Genomic DNA, 18,256 nt, shown 5'->3' with positions numbered 1-18,256 from the left:
TCTTCACAGTGGAATCCGTTCGTTGCCACTGCGTTGCTTAGATAAGTCCATTGAAAGTGCAAACTTACAGAGAACAAGGTCTTAAAATGCCAACACCTTTGCTCTGGGAGCTCTGCAAGCTGACTGAAATAATTGTATTAGAGAAAGTGCAAAGTTTTCTAATCCTTTCGATTCATTATTAAGCATTAAAACTGAATTCTGATAAGATTATCAGATGATCCTTTATGTGAACAAGTGTGTTTAGTGAATTTAAGGGTTTCTGTACTAAATACAGTAATAGCAGTTCAGCGTAGGGGGAAGTGGGTTGCTGGTGAGAGAAATTACAGAGATGCCTTAGCCTATTTTAGGTCATTTTTGTCCCCTTCAATAGCAGGGCAAGAATGGGGGAATGCATCTGTAACCCCAAACTGCAAAAGGCTTCCTCTATCGCCTGTTTGAAGGGAAAAATCCAAACCATCTCCTGCCTTTCCAGAAGCCAAAAGTGTCAATGCTCCCACCCAGAAGCTTTGGCTTTGTCCTTTCAGCTTTTGTTGGGAAGGCTGATACTGCCACCACAGGCATCTGTCTAGGAGGAATTCAGAATAGGAAATTTCATGAAATTGAATGACATTTTGAAACAGAATTTTGTGTTAAAATTAATATAAATACATGAGGAGTACTTTGCTTTTATATTATTAATGTTCATATTTAATTCAGCAAAGATTTTCATTTTAATAATTACTTCAATCTGTTGCAGTATTTCCAGTTCACCACACCTGAAAGCTGCAAAACTGTAGATGTTCCTGTGTAAAGACTGCACAGAATAGAAGTGAAGGGCTCAGGGAGCTTCCTGCTCCAGGCATTGTGGAAATGCAGCCTGTGTACAGGGGGAGATCTGGAGTGCCTCCTCATTTGAAGGCGTCTGGAGGACAGGATTCCTGAATTCTGCCCAGAGAGGGTAGGACAGACAATGCTTGCTGCATCAAGCAGCAGTTATTAGCCTTTTGTCGTTATTCCCAGTGCTCAGTGAGTGGCAACATGCCACAGAATTAAGAACCCCCCCTCTGTTTAAAGGTCACCTCATCCAAGGGCTCTGAAACTGCAGCCTTTTTTATCTTGTGCTAAAACATGCTTGTCCCTGCGAGTATGGGTAGTGTTATTGGGACAAACAAGACAAAACTAAGCAGCGAGCTCTGGAGACAGAGGAGTCTAATCCCGGATTTTTTTTATGTTGACAAGATTCAGCTAGCGCGCATGTGTAGCGTATGACCACACAGGTCTCAAGGTTAAAATAATGATTTGGTGGTGTACTGATGGTTTCAACTGCTTGAAATTTCACTCACCTGGTACATGGGGTCCATTACCTTGAAGGGCAGTGCTAGCATTTAAAAATATGTTTGCTTCTGTTACAGCTGTGTGCCTGGCATAGGTGGCTTACCTGGTATATGTGCAGTGTGCCAAGCTGCAAGGGCGTCCACCTAGCTTTTTGTCTTCTGAGCTGCCTTCCCTGAAGTGGTGTTTAGTAGCACTTGTACCTGCTGTGCATTCCATGGGTGTTGGTTTTGACTTTGTCAGATGTTGAGTGGTTGGACGGCATCTAACTACAGTCTTCATTCGCTGCTGCTTTTTCTTGGAGGGGGAGAAGGTGCAATCTGCCCACAGCAGAAAATGTAGAAAATACTCGAATGCCCAAAGTCACTTGAGAATGATTGCTGGGAAAGAAGTATGAGAAGGAGGGAAAAGTGAAAGGGATTGATACAGTGAAGAGGATAAACAGAGATGGGATGAGTAGAAAAACTGGAGAAGCTTCACTCAGGTCAAGGGCATAAGACAAGGGTCAACATGTGGATGAGTTAGGGCAAGAGGAAAACCTCATTTGTCAGCTCCAGCTTCTCCTCCTTGTGGACTGGGATCTGGCACGTCCTGTCCACCTGAAGCTATTTGAATTCCCTTCCTGCTCCCCAAACAGTGTAGGATTTAAAGCGTACATATTTCTGGACAGTTTATCTGCTCCTTTCTTCCTTCTTCCCTTTTATAAAAACACGTTCTAAGGTTCCCTGCTCTTTCAGCCAGGATTTGGAGTGGGGAAGGGCTTACTATTTCACAGCATCTCTTCCTTCTACCTATGCACATTTGGGTCTGGAAACCTTCTTCCAGTCCTGACTTCTTTCCAGCGCTGGTGAGAGTCAGTGCAAACCTAGTGCTTCTGGATAGGGAATCGAGACCCAGCATTTTGGAAGCATGCATCCAAACACGCAATGCAGAGACTGGAGCGAGTGCTGAGATCAAGCATGCATGATGTCTGTATCAGAGGCACTGGAGTGCTGGCACAGAATTGTGGATTGAAAGTCCCCAGGGTCTGTGTTTGTCAGACAGATGTGATCATTTCTGTAGTGAGTTGTTATTCAGCAAAACAGAGCACCGAGGTGAATGGGCTGCTTTGGTAGGACCCCAGTGGCAGATATGTCAAATGTCAGGTGTTTTCCTAAGGCTCCGGGTTATCTTTTTTTCTTCCCTCTTTCTGCTTTCACTTCCCCTCTGACAGAGCCCACCTCTTCTCTTGAACCTACCAACTAAAGGTGGAAGAATGGGAACTATTTTGGTGGTAGCTTTTGGTCCCCTGATGCTGAATGATTTCTGCTGCAGGACTGGATATCTTGATTTACCACAATCCTTTTTGTGGTGTCCATAATATAAGTTGTCTGTGCCCGAGCTTGAATGAAAAGCTGAGGCTAACTGGACAAGTTCTCAGTGGGATCCTTATGCTGTATAGCTGTAGGCATTTAATTTAGGAGGCAATGGTCAGAGAGTGACTTACCCAAAATCAAGTTTCTAAACGCATAAGCTGAGAGTTTGCTTCTCACTGGCTACATACAAACTGATCACTCAAATATTAGGCTACTGAAATATGTGTCTGAAATCAGAAGGCGTGCATACCTCCATGTGACAGTAGAAGCCTTTTATGATGGCATGACCGGCTGGGTAGACAAAGGGAGAGCGGTGGATGTTGTCTACCTTGACTTCAGCAAGGCTTTTGATACTGTTTCCCATAACATCCTCATAGGGAAGCTCAAGAAGTATGGGTTGGATGAGTGGACAGTAAGGTGGATTCGGAACTGGCTGAATGGCAGGGCCCAGAGAGTTCTGATCGGCGGGGCAGAGTCCAGTTGGAGGCCGGTAGCTAGTGGAGTTCCCCAGGGCTCGGTACTCGGCCCGGTCTTGTTCAACTTGTTCATCAATGACCTGGACGAGGGGATAGAGTGCACCATCAGCAAGTTCGCTGATGATACAAAACTGGGAGGAGTGGCTGATACGCCGGAAGGCTCTGCTGCCATTCAGCGGGACCTGGACGTGCCCTTGTTGCCAAGAAGGCCAATGGTATCCTGGGGTGTATTAAGAGGAGTGTGGCCAGCAGGTCGAGGGAGGTTCTCCTCCCCCTCTACTCTGCCCTGGTGAGACCCCACCTGGAGTACTGTGTCCAGTTCTGGGCTCCCCAGTTCAAGAAAGACGAGGAACTCCTAGAAAGAGTCCAGAGGAGAGCTACTAGGATGATAAAGGGACTGGAGCATCTCCCCTACGAGGAAAGGCTGAGAGAGTTGGGCTTGTTCAGCCTGAAGAAGAGAAGACTGAGAGGGGATCTCATCAACGCATACAAATATCTTAAGGGCGGAAGTCAAGAGGACGGAAGCAGTCTGTTTGCAGTGGTGTCCAGCGACAGGACTAGGGGCAATGGATGCAAACTGAAACACGAGAGGTTTCAGTTGAATATGAGGAAGAACTTCTTCACTCTGAGGGTGGCAGAGCACTGGAACAGGCTGCTCAGGGAGGTTGTGGAGTCTCCTTCTCTGGAGATATTCAAAGCCCGCCTGGATGAAGTCCTGTGTAGCATGCTCTAGGTGAGCCTGCTTTAGCAGGGGTTTGGACTAGATGATCTCCTGAGGTCCCTTCCAACCCTTACGATTCTGTGATTCTGTGTGATTCTGTGATTCTGTGAAGCCATTTGTATATTGTAAAGTTCTGACATCAAAATGAAGACTTACCATAATCACCTTTGCTTTGTTTTAATTCCTGTGTTTCTTTTCCTTCTGACCTATGGTTGAATTGTATGTGGTATTTCTCTTCCATCCCATTCTTTTCACCATTTTTTCTCTGGCCTGTGTTCTGTTTTGTCTGTGCTCCTCTGCATTCGTAGCAGTCAGAGAAATGAGGGCAGTAGGATGGCAGTCCCTTTGCCTCATGAATCTCCACTCCCCTCTTTTCTTCATTGAAGGGAGGCTTGATAAAATAGAAAGAGTGGGCTGCGAGTTTTATCATGGGGTGGGTTCAGTTTGAGACAGCTGTGTGTCATCCCTATCTTGCCCATTTTGTCTCTGTGCTGATTTGACACCCTGCTCATGTGTCTGAATTTGAAGAGTTCACAATGTCTTAAAATTTGGAGTGATTATACAGTGTATTTCAGTGAAGGGAACTGATTGTATCCTAAGCAATAAAAAAAAAATAGCAGAGCCAGCAAAGATCAGGCAGAAAAGTTTTTGCCCACAGAATTATTATTACTTAAAATAAAAACAGAGCATCGTGTTCAAACCATGCTTTATTTGTTTGGGTGTATTAACCCTCACATGTTTGTAAAATGTTCCTTCATCATCTGTTTGTATTTCCTGAATATCTGAACAGAGACACCAGATATGCACAAAGCGAGTGATGGGCTAAAGTGAACAGACTTTAACCAGAGTCTGAGGAGATTAGATTGCACGGAGAGATTTGTTTGATCCAGTTCCTGTTAATTGCAACCATGAATTAAGTATACAGTCTTAAAAGTCTAAAATTAAAAGGTATTCTATTCAATGATGTTAATAATTAACTAAAATCATGTTGAATTCAAAGGTAGATTTGTGTTTAAACAGAGATGGGAGTATTTTTGAGGTCAATGCACAACTGACTCATGAAACACACACGAGAGCAAGAACATTATCTGCAAAAAACCAATGAAGATGCATAAAATCCAGCGGTAACTAATTAAAGCTAACAAAAGGAGCAAGATGCACCTGTATACAAAAATTATCTTCTCTGCAAAGGATTTCATGTAGAAGTTAAAAAGCCTAGATCTACATCTAAAACCAATGAGCACTTGATAAGAGCATTTATTCATAGAATCACAGAATCATTTAGGTTGGAAAAGACCCTTAAGATCATCGAGTCCAACCGTTAACCGAATACTGCCAAGTCCGCCGCTAAACCATGTCCCTAAGTGCCACACCTACCTGTCTTTTAAATATCTCCGGGGATGGGGACTCGACCACTTCCCTGGGCAGCCCATTCCAATGCTTGATAACCCTTCTGGTGATGAAATTTTTCCTATGTCCAATCTAAACCTCTCCTGGTGCAACCTGAGGATGTTTCCTCTCGTCCGATCACATTCAAACGTGTATATCTAACAACCATTCATACAAACCTGTGAATGGCCCCAAAAGAGACATAAGGACAGGTACACCTGTACACACTTGTTAGGAAAAGTGCCACAGCAAATCATCGTGGACATCTGCATGTGAAACTGGGCCAAGAGCAGCATCACACAGGCAAACTTTCTTGTTTCCAGTCAGAAATCTAGTTGCTACATTTTGAACTAAATCAAGCATATTAATCATCTAGGTGGGAAGCTGCTAAGTTTAGAATTGCAAAAATCCATAGGGTAGATCAGAAATAAAAGATACTGGTATCAGTGTTGGAGAGGGAGCACAGCTCATGCTGAAAACTGCTTTTCCCCCTGCAGTGATCTGCTGATCCACCGAAACACCTGAATGATAATTCTGTGATTTGCAAAGATACCATAACTCATTTGGGTTTTCATGCTTCCAGAATTTTGGCAACAGAAATGAGACAATCTGTTTAATTTCCTGGGTGAGAGGAATAAACAATGCTGTTTTAACATTCTACACAGTCTGTCTTTTTGCATTTGATAGTGACATTCACGTTGTACCTTAGGCCAGCTCTGGGTGCATAATCATGACCGGAGCAGATATTTTAAAAAGTGGATTTTGATGATTAGTTATTTTGGAATGCAGCCGTCTAAGGACAGGGAAAGAAATACTTTGGATTGGCAACTAACACCATTGTGAATTGCAAAGTTTAGTACCATATCTGAGTCTCTTAGACTGGTTGATTAAACAGGACACTAAAAGGATTAATCATTAAGGCTCCTAAAATAAACTTGTGTATGATTCATGGTAGGATGGAAACTTCACCGTATAGTGGCTACCAGTATTCAGGGTCAAAGGCACCCTGTTAGCAGGGTTCAATCACTGAACAAGCAAGTGCAGACAGACACGTTTTAATTTTAGGCTCTCGAGACTGTATACTTAATTCATGGTTGCAGTTAACAGGAACTGGATCAAACAAATCTCTCCGTGCAATCTAATCTCCTCAGACTCCGGTTAAAGTGTAGCTCCTGGTCTAAAGTCTGTTCACTTTAGCCCATCACTCGCTTTGTGCGTATCTGGTGTCTCTCTTCGGATATTCAGGAAATACAAACTGATGATGAAGGAACATTTTAGAAACATGCGTTTTTCTTGTAACTAAATGAGGGTTAATACACCCAAACAAATAAAGCATGGTTTGAACATGATGCTCTGTTTTTATTGTAAGTAATAATAATTCTGTGGGCAAAAACTTTTCTGCCTGATCCTTGTACGGTCTGCCTAAACCTTGCAGGGTCTGCTGGTTTTTTATTGCTCAGGACACAGGTAGTTCTGTTCAGTGAAATACATTGTGAAAGCACTCTGTATTTTAGTACATTTGTGAAATCCTGAAGCTTGCTAGCCTGAACAGGGTTCTGTAATTCTGGGGAGAATGGAAAACATGCAGCGCTTCCTCTGCCTGTCCTTTATTTAGCACGGCTGCCTTCGTCTGCCCTGCAGTTGAAGCGTGCAAGTAGCTTCACAGAAACAGTAATTAAATTCTGTTTAGGGCACGAGGATAAATGGGCACTGAAACCTTGTGGAAGTGCAGAAAAAGGTTGTTTTGTGCTGTGAAGATACAGGGAACGGTCCCATACCTTCAGGTAGTTAGTTGGACCAAATCTCTGATTTCTTAGAGATGTCACAGTGTTAATACTTTCAATGTACAGCTCTGGCAAGTGCAGTAACACTAGATAACTCAGAATCTCTCTAATGGAAACAAATAGCTATGGATGCATGTCAGAATAATTAATGTTGAGTCAAGTTAATTTGATTTGTTCATTTAACAAATTGAATTGTTTCAGCTAATTACATAGCGTGGCATAAATGCAATGAGGGATGTTCAGAGAGGAAAACTATTCCTTTTTCCCTCCACTAAATTAATGAAACTATTAAGGAAAATGTACACACAGAATATTGCAAACCATGCCCAGCTTCACATGCTGAATTTTGCAACCTCCCTCATGGTTTGATTCTTCCTGGGCCTCTTGCTGGACTGACTGATGCAGCATCCTCCTCATAGCCCCAGACTGCTCGCTGGGGAAGCCTATCTTAGCTATTCTGCTCCACTGCTACACGAGGAGCCTGCTTTTCTCTGTTAGACGGGGACATCTCAGGTAGATGTGTACGACTGTGTCCCTGCCTCCTGTAATTCTGATGAACAAATGGATAAAATGAAGGACTGTTAAAACGCGAGTACCTTTTCAACTTCTTGGACTATTGCCCTGTCTGTGCGGGAATGATGGTGGCTTAAGAGGTTAGGGATATTAAAGTTTACTGATGATAAATACAGAAACGTGAAATTCAACTTTTTGGGGTTACATAGAAAGTATTCTGTCTGAACCTGACTCCCTTTGCAGAATATCCTTTTACAGATTATAGCCATTTTAGAATTATAGAATCATAGAATGTTTTGGGTTGGAAGGGACCCCCAGAGGTCATCTACTCTACTCTAATTTTCATTTGTTTGTTTGTTTGTTTTTCTTGAACATTTTGAGAATGAAGCTGGCAACATATAGAGCAAACAAGTTGAATTTCCATGTCTTCATTTTTAAAATCTAGACACTTTTGAAAATTGCTTTCAGTACTGATTCCTGCGTTTCGGAAAGCTTACAGAAGAATGTTTTGATGCCTGTGGTTTAACCAATGTTACTTAATCTCACTTTCATTCCTTATGAAATAACACTTCCGTGAGGTAAAAGTAGCAAAGCAGCAGGCAGAGTTCGGACTGTTGCGCTTGGTGGGGTACAAATATGCTTAGAAAACTTGAAACAAAAATTTGAAGCAAAGTGTGAAATACTGCCCATATCTTTGTATAATGATGCTTTAACATAGATTGGAGCACTGAGGTAGAAAGTCTTGGATCTGTATAGCTGTGGTTGACATCTTTCCAATTTTGTGTCCAAGTTGTAGTCCCCTGTTAACACACGTCTTGGTGTGTGCTTTGGTTCTACTTGGACACATGTTGAATGGTTCCCTTGGCAAGAGAATCTGAACACAGCCATGACACAGTTGCCAGAGTTAGCATAATGCAAATAGCCTTTAAAGTTATGAGTGCTCCATCTCCAGGGAAAAGCATCAGGCCATGCAAAAATGCCCGTGTCAGATCTAAGTATGTTAACCTGAGGGCAAGAAGCAGTAGAGTTGGATACTGTGGTGCCCTAACTGGAGTAGCACAGCCTGCTTTTTTGTGTGGCCAGCAGGAGCAGGGAAGCGACTGTGCCCCTGTACTCTACACTGGTGAGGCCACACCTCAAATACTGTGTTCAGTTTTGGGCCCCATTGAGGTGCTGAAGTGTGTCCAAAGAAGGGCAACAAAGCTGGTGAGGGGTCTGGAGCACAAGTATTATGGGGAGCGGCTGAGGGAACTGGCGTTGTTTAGACTGGAGAAGAGGAGGCTGAGGGGAGACTTTATCGCCCTCTACAACTGCCTGACAGGAGGGCATTGTAAGGTGGGGATCGGCCTCTTCTCCCAGGTAGCGTGCAATAGGATGAGGAGAGATGGCCTCAAGTTATGCCAAGGGAGTTTTACATTGGGTATTAGGAAAAATTTCTTCACTGAAAGGTTTGTCAGGCACTGGAATGGGCTGCCCAGGGAAGTGGTCAAGTCACCATTCCTGGAAGTATTTAAAAGACGTGGTGCTTAGGGACATGGTTTAGTGGTGGGATGGCAGGGTTAGGTTAACGGTTGGACTTGATGATCTTAAAGGTCTTTTCAATCTTAAATGATTCTGTGATTCTATGATAATGAGTGTGTAGGGAGCCATATTCACGTTCAGTGTGGACAAACTCAGAAGCTACTTCCCCTGAATCAGGTGAAGAGTCTGCCTTCTTGCTAAGTGGTGTCTGGTTTATTGTTTCCATATTGTCCCAGTCTCATTTTCCTTTTTTGTATATTGGTTGCACCTCATCTGTTCTGTATTTTGTAAGCCTCATGTCCAGGTGCTCTCCTCTCTTCATGTTTCCATAGTGCCTGGCAGGGACTCACAACTGGGAGTCCAGGTTCTGCTGAAATGTAGTAAATACGGGAGTAACCTGGATCTCCTGAACCTCTTCATCCAAAGTGTTAGGTGTAATACCATCAAATGTATGGTCAATTGCATGTGTAAGCTTTACTATTAAAATAATTGTGTGCATTGTAAATTATAAATCATGTCACAGTAACAAGTGGGAATTGCCTTGGTCCTAGGCAGCAATGTCAGGTTCCAGCACGTCTCTGACTGGAAATGGCTGAGCACTGCAGAATGACTCAACTCTCACTGGACTTGAGAGAAAACATCTTGTGGTCACCCTAATCTATGTTTCATGTCTGTGGCTTTAAATTATGGCACAATAACCTGTTCCCTGTCAAAGCGTTTCATTTCACAAGGAAGATCTTAAAACATTAGTTACTAAAAAGCTTCATGGCTTCCTCTTGCTACCGTAGTACAAGTGTAAACCTTCAGTACTTTGTAACTTACAGAAGCAATTAAAAAGAGACAGTTCACAAAATCACAGAGTTGTTGGGTAGGAAGGGACCTCCAAAGTTCATCTAGTTTAACCCCCACTGCTCAAAGCGGCATCAGCTGGAGCAAGTTACTCAGGACTGTGTCCAGGTGGGTTTTGAGTATCCCCAAGGATGGAGACTCTGCAACCTCTCGTGGCATCCTGTTCCAGTGTTTGGCCACCTTCACAGTACCAGTTTCTTATGTGCAACTGCACACAGACCTCCAAATTCTTCTGTTTGCTCCCCTGGCTACAAGCACAAGTGTACAGGCACCTCAGAGGCACCTGGTCATGATGATTTCCCAGAAAAGGTATGAGCACTCTGCCCGTGACACGCTCCTGTAGGCGCACCCTCATTTATGTGCATACTCTTGATGTGGTCACCCTTCAGCCCTATGCTGATCACCAGGTCTCTCCTGGCCATGTCACCCTGCACCCTTTGCTCCACCGCTTCCTCTGTTTAAAACTCTCCTCACCAGGCTGGCCAGCCTAATGGCATGGATGTTTTTGCCCCATTTTTCATTCGTATTCAAGGCAACTTGAGACCAGTAGAGCCACGTGCAAAGCCATATATGACTTAGATGCAACAATACTGATGAAACGGGATGATGAAGAATGTTTGTATGGAGAACGGTGATGGGAGCAGGCAAGGTGAAAAAGGCAGTAAGTAGGGAAATAGCCCCCTCTTCACTGAGAAAATAATCCAGCAAAAAGGAGAATATGAAGCAGTTTTATGCTTCTGACATTTATTTAATCTTTAAAGTCTTTGATGAGAAATACCCATATTTTAAAGATCTCAACTGTCTGCTGTTGACAGAATTTGGCTGAACTTGTGTGTGTGTGTGTGTAGACACACACATATGCATACATAGATGGCCAAAGAAAGTACGTCTTAGTGAATAAAAATTATTTGACTCTACTTAAAAAAGAAAAGAATCCACAATATGTATGACCCACCCTGCATATGATCATCAAACTGAAACATTGATACAGCATTTCTCCCACAGTATTTTAAAATGATGAACAACAAATATAGAGTCAAATTCTGTCCTGTGTCCCTGCAATGGGCAGCTTACTACAGACTATGTTTTAATAGTCTTTCTTGCACCCATGTGTCAGATTAAATGGTAGAAATGCCAACTGGATGATAATGTAGTACAATTTCTGGAAGTATTGGCTTTTAAAGTTAATCTTCAATGGGATGCTTTACTGTAGGCATGTGCCTACATCAGATAACCTTGGCATGCAGAGAGTATTTTAAGACCCACATAATTTTGAAACACCCTTTAATATTCAGTGACGGTCATGATACATTCCTTGCACATAACATCAGAAGCAGACCTTCCAGGCTTATTTTACTTTTCAGGATAGATGCCAAACTGGAAGCCCACAGTGATGTATTCTGGTTTTTTGTGGGACAGTTAAAGTGGCACAACAAGCGTTTCTGTGCTGTTTCACTGACATGAGCCCTGGTCTAGGGCAAACGCCTCAGAGAGATGCCACAGAGAATAATATGTACAACTCTCTTCACATGCTTATCTTTTTAGCTGAGATTTCCAAAATAAATGCTGCCAGCTAATACTATTATGGATTCTAAGATCTTGAAGTGTGAGGTCAGAAAATTCACTTTAGTAACTAAACTCAAGCATCTGATGCTACCAGTACTGTCCAGAATCAACTTGTTAAGCCACAGGCAATACTGCTTGTAACTACTTCTCTTACCGCTTTCTATCTATCCACTGATGATACAAAAAAAAAATGAATAGCTGCTTCCTTAAGCTTTATGTTTAATCAACATCATTTTATATCCACAAAATAGAAGACTAACCCTCTGTAATTCAGAGATTTTGTAATAAACAACATTCTTAAAGATTTTCACACTGAGTTAGCTGCTTCTTGGAAGAAGGAAGAAGTGCATGTAAGATTAGATTCAAAATCATTCTGTGAAATGTATCTGGCCCCTTTCTGCAACAACCTGCTACACGGGGGAGAGGAGAAAAGCAAATCCTGGCCTTGGTGTCAAAACAATGTAAACTACTTTTTGTGTGTTGACTTGCGTAACAAGCCAGGCATGAAAACAAAAGCACTGTGCCCTGAGTAGTGGCAATGAATATTTTATCTTACCAACAAAAAGCAACAAGAGACTAAATCCTTAAAGCATGTGCCGTGCTGACAGTGCGCTCCTGTTCTGACAGTAATGGTATTTGCAATCCCAGCTGCACTCAAGCCTGTGCTGTAAAAGCACCCGTTTCTCAGGATGCATGTCGCTGCCTCTTACCCTTTACTGGCCCTTACCCAGACGAAGGAGCTTTTTCTCTGTTGTTCATGTTGCCCCGTATAAACGGATGTTTAAACTTTTTTTTTTTTCCCCAAAGTGAAATTGGAGAGATTTGGGCATCATTACTTCTGAAATTTTCACAGTGTCGAAAAGTATCTTTAGGTGACTTTAGGTTTTTTGTATGTGAGCCAGCCTTTCTCTGACTTTTTACAAATATCCAGCATAAATGCCTTTCTAAAATTTGGTGGGTGGATCCTCACAGAAATGTAGAAGCAGGAGTACCACTGCTATTGCTGTGATTCAGTTGTTTGAGCGTGGTTGTGAAGAATATTTGGAGGATGACTTGGGGCTGTGAGTAGCACGTATTCACCACTTTCTGTTGGAGATTGTTTTGACTAAGTCTAATGAGTTAAGAGTGAGTGAGTTGATTATGGATAAGGGAAGATGCTGCTCTGGGAATGTGTTTGAATGTGTGTGCTCTCCAGTTTTTCCTAGCACCTGCTTGTTCAGTGTTCTCTCCAGGCTGAGACATGAGATTCAAAGGGAATTGGAGAATGTTGATTATAACTTGGGGAGTTACTGCCTCATGGTTACCATGCTGTCATCAATAATGTCAGACTATTCTTCACAAATAAGCTTTTTCTCCTGTCTTTTGTCAACTTGTAAGGTTTCTACATCCCCTGCTTAAGATTGTTCCTCATCACTGCATCCATTCTCAGTCCAGGTCTTGTGTGTGGAGTCCCAACAGTCCTACACCAATTTCTTGTTTCCTATTTCATATTTGAGCAATTGAGTAAGTTTTGTGTGATTCACTAATGTGATTACATAGTAGCATTTCAAGACACCCTAGTACTGCTTCGGAGAACCTGAGTGGAGAGCTCTAGAGAAAGCGAGGAAGCAATGTGGCAGGTGAAAAAATGTGTTCAGGCGATCTGTGGACCATGGTGTGGTAAAGGAGGGGTAAGCAGAAAGCACAAATTAAATCCTGGAATTATGCATAATGTGCATAATTCCTGCTAAATGTGACCGGTTGGGTTCTGCATTATCCAGAAGTAACAGCAGCAAGCAGGTCACTTCCAGCTCTGCTTTGTTCTTAGGTTCAGTCTCCTGTTTCAGAGCTGCTGCTAGGCAGCTGGGCACGCTGTCCACCTCCTGCAGACCAAACAGCAGCTGAGCCTCTAGCAGCTCCGGGGTCCCAGGCGAGCTCTGGTCTCCACTCAGACCGGGGATGTGCACCTCCCTGCAGGAGATGTCACTAGCCTGGATGGCAGGCACCCCAGCATGAGAACAAACACTTTTTTATCTTTTAGAAGTGGGGCTGCTCAGGTAGATATGCCCAAGAGAGCTTTAATCCAGTTAGTTGGGGTAGCAGTGGCAAGTGAATCTTGGTAGAACACACTTTGTCCTCAAGCACCCAAACCTGCTTGGGTGCTGGCTGCAGGCTGGATTCTCAGGTCCCACATATTCATCGCTATTGGTACCTAAACTTGGTGAATTGAAACTGGGAATTACCAGCATTGCTGCAATAGCATTTCTGACTGTACTGTAGGTATCCATTTTATCCTCACATTATAGGCATCTTGTAATAGAAACATTACGTAGATGGGCCAAAATAATAATAAAAAAATTTGCAACTAAGTTTCTTTATGAAGTTGCTAAAATGTAAATTGCCGTTTATCCAAAAGACCCATTTTCCCTTCCGGTATCCAGTGGTGTCCAGGATACAGCCTGAACCTCTAAAAAATACATTTCTGAAAATGATAATACACTGATTTTGTTTCCATTCAATCACTGTCTAAATCATCTAGAAGTATCAGTGTGGCTTCTGACCTTATTGCCGTTTAAGTTCTTTCCCCAGGCAACTATCAAGCAAAGATAGTCCTAAAATAATAAGGGAAAAAATAATGCCATGGAGAAAAGTTTCTTGGAATTGAGAGGATAGGATTGGTTTTCATCTAGCAACGCCCTAATTTAATGGTAGTTTTAAAATTCTGTTTTACAGATTGACTCTCCAGTCAAGCTCCAGATGTGTGTGCTTGAGTAGCCTAGACCTCCCTATGGACTCAACAAATGTATCACGAAATGGCATTGCTCACAGGGAATGCAGATCCTGAGTTCAGCTCCTACTCCTTCAATAACTTGGAAAACCTGTGTGAAGTGCAAACCAAGAAAGGGTTCTTCTACAAAAAGGCCAAACTTCTGCACCCTGGGGAAGACTTGTGCTGCTTAGCCCGCCTGGATGACCGGACCAGGTTTGTGATCATCAACGTAGGTGGTATTAAATACGAAGTTCCATGGACCACCTTGGAGAACTGCCCCTTGACCAGGCTTGGGAAGCTAAAATCTTGCAACAATTATGATGAGATCATGAACATCTGCGATGATTATGATGTTAGCTGCAATGAATTCTTTTTTGACCGTAATCCTAGTGCCTTCAGGACGATCATGACTTTCCTGACAGCTGGGAAGCTGAGGCTTCTCAGGGAGATGTGCGCTCTTTCTTTTCAGGAGGAGCTTGTGTACTGGGGGATAGAAGAGGACCACCTGGAGTGGTGCTGTAAAAAGAGATTGCGACAGAAAGAGGAGGAGGCAGCTGAGGCCAGGCTGTATGAAGGGGATATGGTATTTAGTGAAACTACGCAATGTGCCTTCCAGGACAATAGCCGATTGAGTTTGTGCATGCGAAAGCTCAGGGATATGGTGGAGAACCCCCACTCAGGGATCCCAGGAAAGATCTTTGCATGTATTTCCATCTCTTTTGTTGCCATCACTGCAGTCAGCCTCTGCATCAGCACCATGCCAGATGTCAGAGAAGAAGAAGATCGGGTGAGTGCAGCTTTTTTCAGAGTAAAGCATGTTTCGCATTGTTGTCTCCTCAGGGAAGGTGATGGGCAAAGTCACTCCAGTAATCGTGCAGGTATTGCGTTCAGTATGTACGACGTGGAGGGCTGGCTGGGGGAGAGCACGGAAAGCAGTAACGTCACTTAAAATTGAGGGAAGATTGGGCCAAACTGCCTTGCCAGCACAGCATTGCCAGTTCACACCAGCAGGCAGCTTTACCCAACAGATTTGTTTTCTGACATCTCTAACCAGATGACAAGCTAGCTATTGTGGGTATAAAAATCAGCTTTGCTTGAAGCTTTGAATGTTTGAAGTTAGCTTAAGAGCTAACAGATCAGTTTTCCTTAACATACCACTTTGAATGAACTCTCAGTAACCCACTGTAAAAACCACATCTAAAATATTTTTATGCTATAGGTGATGTAAAGGGCAGGGAAGCTGAGGCAGCAATTTAACAGCAGAAATAAAGCAAATGTCCCAATTTTCAGGCATGCTTAGTATTCTCAAGTGTCAGCTGTGGATGCTTCATGCCCTTGAAAATCAAGTCTTATGGATATTTTGTTTATTCTTTAGTTCAACAAATTTCCTAAGGGTTTGGTCCCTTATTTGTGCAAGCAATTCACTTTCCTAGGATTAGCTGTATGTAGGGCAATGAGAGCTCATCTGAAGATCAATAGAGGAGGACATTCACATTTTTATTAAATATGTGCTGAAATGCAATCTGAAGGGTTTGGGGGGTGGGGACTTCTTCAAGAGTTCATGGCCTCTTTCATTTTGCTCAAATCTGAGCTCGACACTAAATGTTTGGGCTTATTTTCCAGCCCCGTGGTCATTAAATGTGCTTGTGAGCTTCAGCTACTAAGACGGTACTTCATCCCGTCAAGTTCTGCCCCTCAGATGAAGGCGAAACTCTCCTGCAAGCAGAACCCTTCTTGTGCCGTCACCCGGCTGCTGAATGGCTCATCGCTCACTGCCGCTAGCAGAAACAGGGGTGGTCATTACCTGACAGGAGGCATTTACTGCTTTGTAGCATTGAAAGTAAAAGGCATGCTGATGGAAAATGGATTCAGCAGCTCCAGAGAGACCCCTGCTTTTGACTGAGTACCTCACGTGCAGTTAAACCCACCCTTTGCTTGCGAGCTATGCTCACGTTAGCTATCAATCGAGTTGTTTAATTTGGAATCAGCCTCAGCAGCAGCAGCCAGGAAAAAAAGACAAAACGTTTGGTGTGTTGTTTGATTTATTATAAGATCTTTGTTTTAAAGGCTTTTTATGATCTAAAATTTGAGGATAGTAGTACTGGGTACTAGTTAAAACTATATTGTCCTAATAATTTTTTAAAAAACTTATTTCCAAAACACATGCCTTTTACTGTAATGAACCAACAGTGCTCCAGTATGCTGGAATTTTAACCACAAGGGATATTTTACTGTTGAAAACTGAGATGTATTTAGTGTTCAGATGTTCCTGGGTTTACGTGAGAGCTGAACAATTGCTTTAAGAAGTACCAGAGTTTAGACACCTTACATTTTTACTAATGCTCTGAACATAAATAGTGACTCGTAATAATAACCTAGTAATGTTTGTTGGGTAGAGCAGGGTAATAATGAGGATACAGCAATCATATGAGAGAAGTCTGGATATCTCAGTAAGCTGGGGCCATTAAAAGGAGCATATTTTCACAGTCAAATGCAAAATTGTACAATAAAGATGAACACATACTTGTTGTTGCAAAAGCAGAGAGTCTGATTCCCAAAACAAGTCTCTAAATAGGATTTAAGGTACAAGCAACTGAATGTGAGTTCCTACTGCAGCACAAAGTCAGAAGGGTTAATGCGATCCTTGAATATCTAGGCTGTGAATATCTAGGGTAGTGATTAGAAGCTGGAAGATGATTTTGTGCCTGTATGCGGCACTGGTGAGACCAACACTAGAATACTGCAGTCAGTTCTCACGTTCATATTTTTAAATGGTGTTTTGAAAAATTGGAGAGTGTGAAAAAACCTATAAATATTAGACACCTGAAGAAAATGCCATAGCATAAGAAACTTGAACATGTCAGTTTATTTAGATTATCAAAAGGAAAGTGAGTGGACTAAGCAAATATGTGGTTTTTATGGGGGGAGGAGAACTGTATCACCTAAAAGACCTTTAAGTTAAGCAGGGAGAGGATGCATGGTTAAAAGCTGAATCCTGATAAATTCATATGGGAAACTAGGAGCCAATATTTAATACCACAATGATTAATTACTGGGGCAGACTAGGAAGAGAATTAGTGGATTTTTTATTTTTTGATGTTTTCAGTTCAAAGCTCAAACACCCTTCCGGAAAGTAGCCTTCAGCTAACCACACTCTACTTCAGTCAGAAGTAAGTTACTGATTCCAGTTCAAGTTACAAAGGTGAAATGCTTGCAATCCAGAGGAGATCAGAATAAATGATCTGAAGTTTTTCTGTGCCCTTAAATTCTAAAAGGACAGAGCTCCTGTAAATAGGCTTTGTTCTGCCCTTTGCACAGGGAAGGTCTGTGGACAGAGTGGAAATGGCTATTTTGTTTGAGACAAAGGTGGTTCTCTAGCACAGGGGACAGGCGACGGATCACTTCTTACATAGCTTAGTTTGTCCCCAATGTTCCTCACCTGCTACTGAACCAATGCAGGTCAACGCTCTATTTGAGCTGTAATTTAGTCATGCCAGGAGGCATACACAGTGACCAATTTTGGTCTTGCACCAATGGTTGTAAATACCCATACAGATCTTTTCAGCCTCGGTAAGGCTGGGCAAGGAGTCAGGCATCTGTCCACATGGAATTGATTGTAGGATCAGAGGCCTAGGCTGCAAACTCCTTGCGTGTACAGATGTACATGGCTTAGCAAGCCAACACAGCTCATCAAATAGCAGGTGTGGAGAGAAGTGAGCTTATGTGAATTCAAAGTCCTGTTAATCATTCTAAGCTGTATCCCTAGTACCTAGTTCAAAATTTATGCCCAGGGATAGCTCTTTGGTCTGGTTCTGCAGTGTCCTAACAAGCAGTAAATGTATGTGCATCCCTCTTGGCTAAGAAACAAATAAGCAGTAAATATTATTTCAAGGACGCACCCTACTCGGTGTGCACGTTTCCCAGGCTATCCTGGCTGGCATTGCTGTTGTTAAGGTTCCATGTCAGAGCTGTCGTAGACACTCCAGCTAACAAGCGGTGGTCTTTTACTTGAGCTGGATGTT

The 18,256-nt window shown here is 42.7% G+C and overlaps 1 protein-coding gene across 1 annotated transcript in view; it reads left to right on the top strand.

The window, feature by feature from the left end:
- Window positions 1–14,265: 14,265 nt before the first annotated feature.
- Window positions 14,266–18,256, top strand: part of KCNG2 (potassium voltage-gated channel modifier subfamily G member 2) — a 23,989-nt gene continuing 19,998 nt past the window's right edge. The window contains exon 1 of the mRNA XM_009637921.2: window positions 14,266–15,021. Coding sequence (XP_009636216.1) covers window positions 14,266–15,021 — 756 coding nt within the window. The remainder of the gene's footprint in view (window positions 15,022–18,256) is intronic.

The sequence above is a fragment of the Egretta garzetta genome, unplaced genomic scaffold, assembly GCF_000687185.1.
Source record: "Egretta garzetta isolate BGI_Z169 unplaced genomic scaffold, ASM68718v1 scaffold14, whole genome shotgun sequence".
Taxonomy (NCBI): domain Eukaryota; kingdom Metazoa; phylum Chordata; class Aves; order Pelecaniformes; family Ardeidae; genus Egretta; species Egretta garzetta.
Note: the sequence above shows the minus strand (reverse complement) of the source record. Positions and strands in the feature narration are given on the sequence as shown.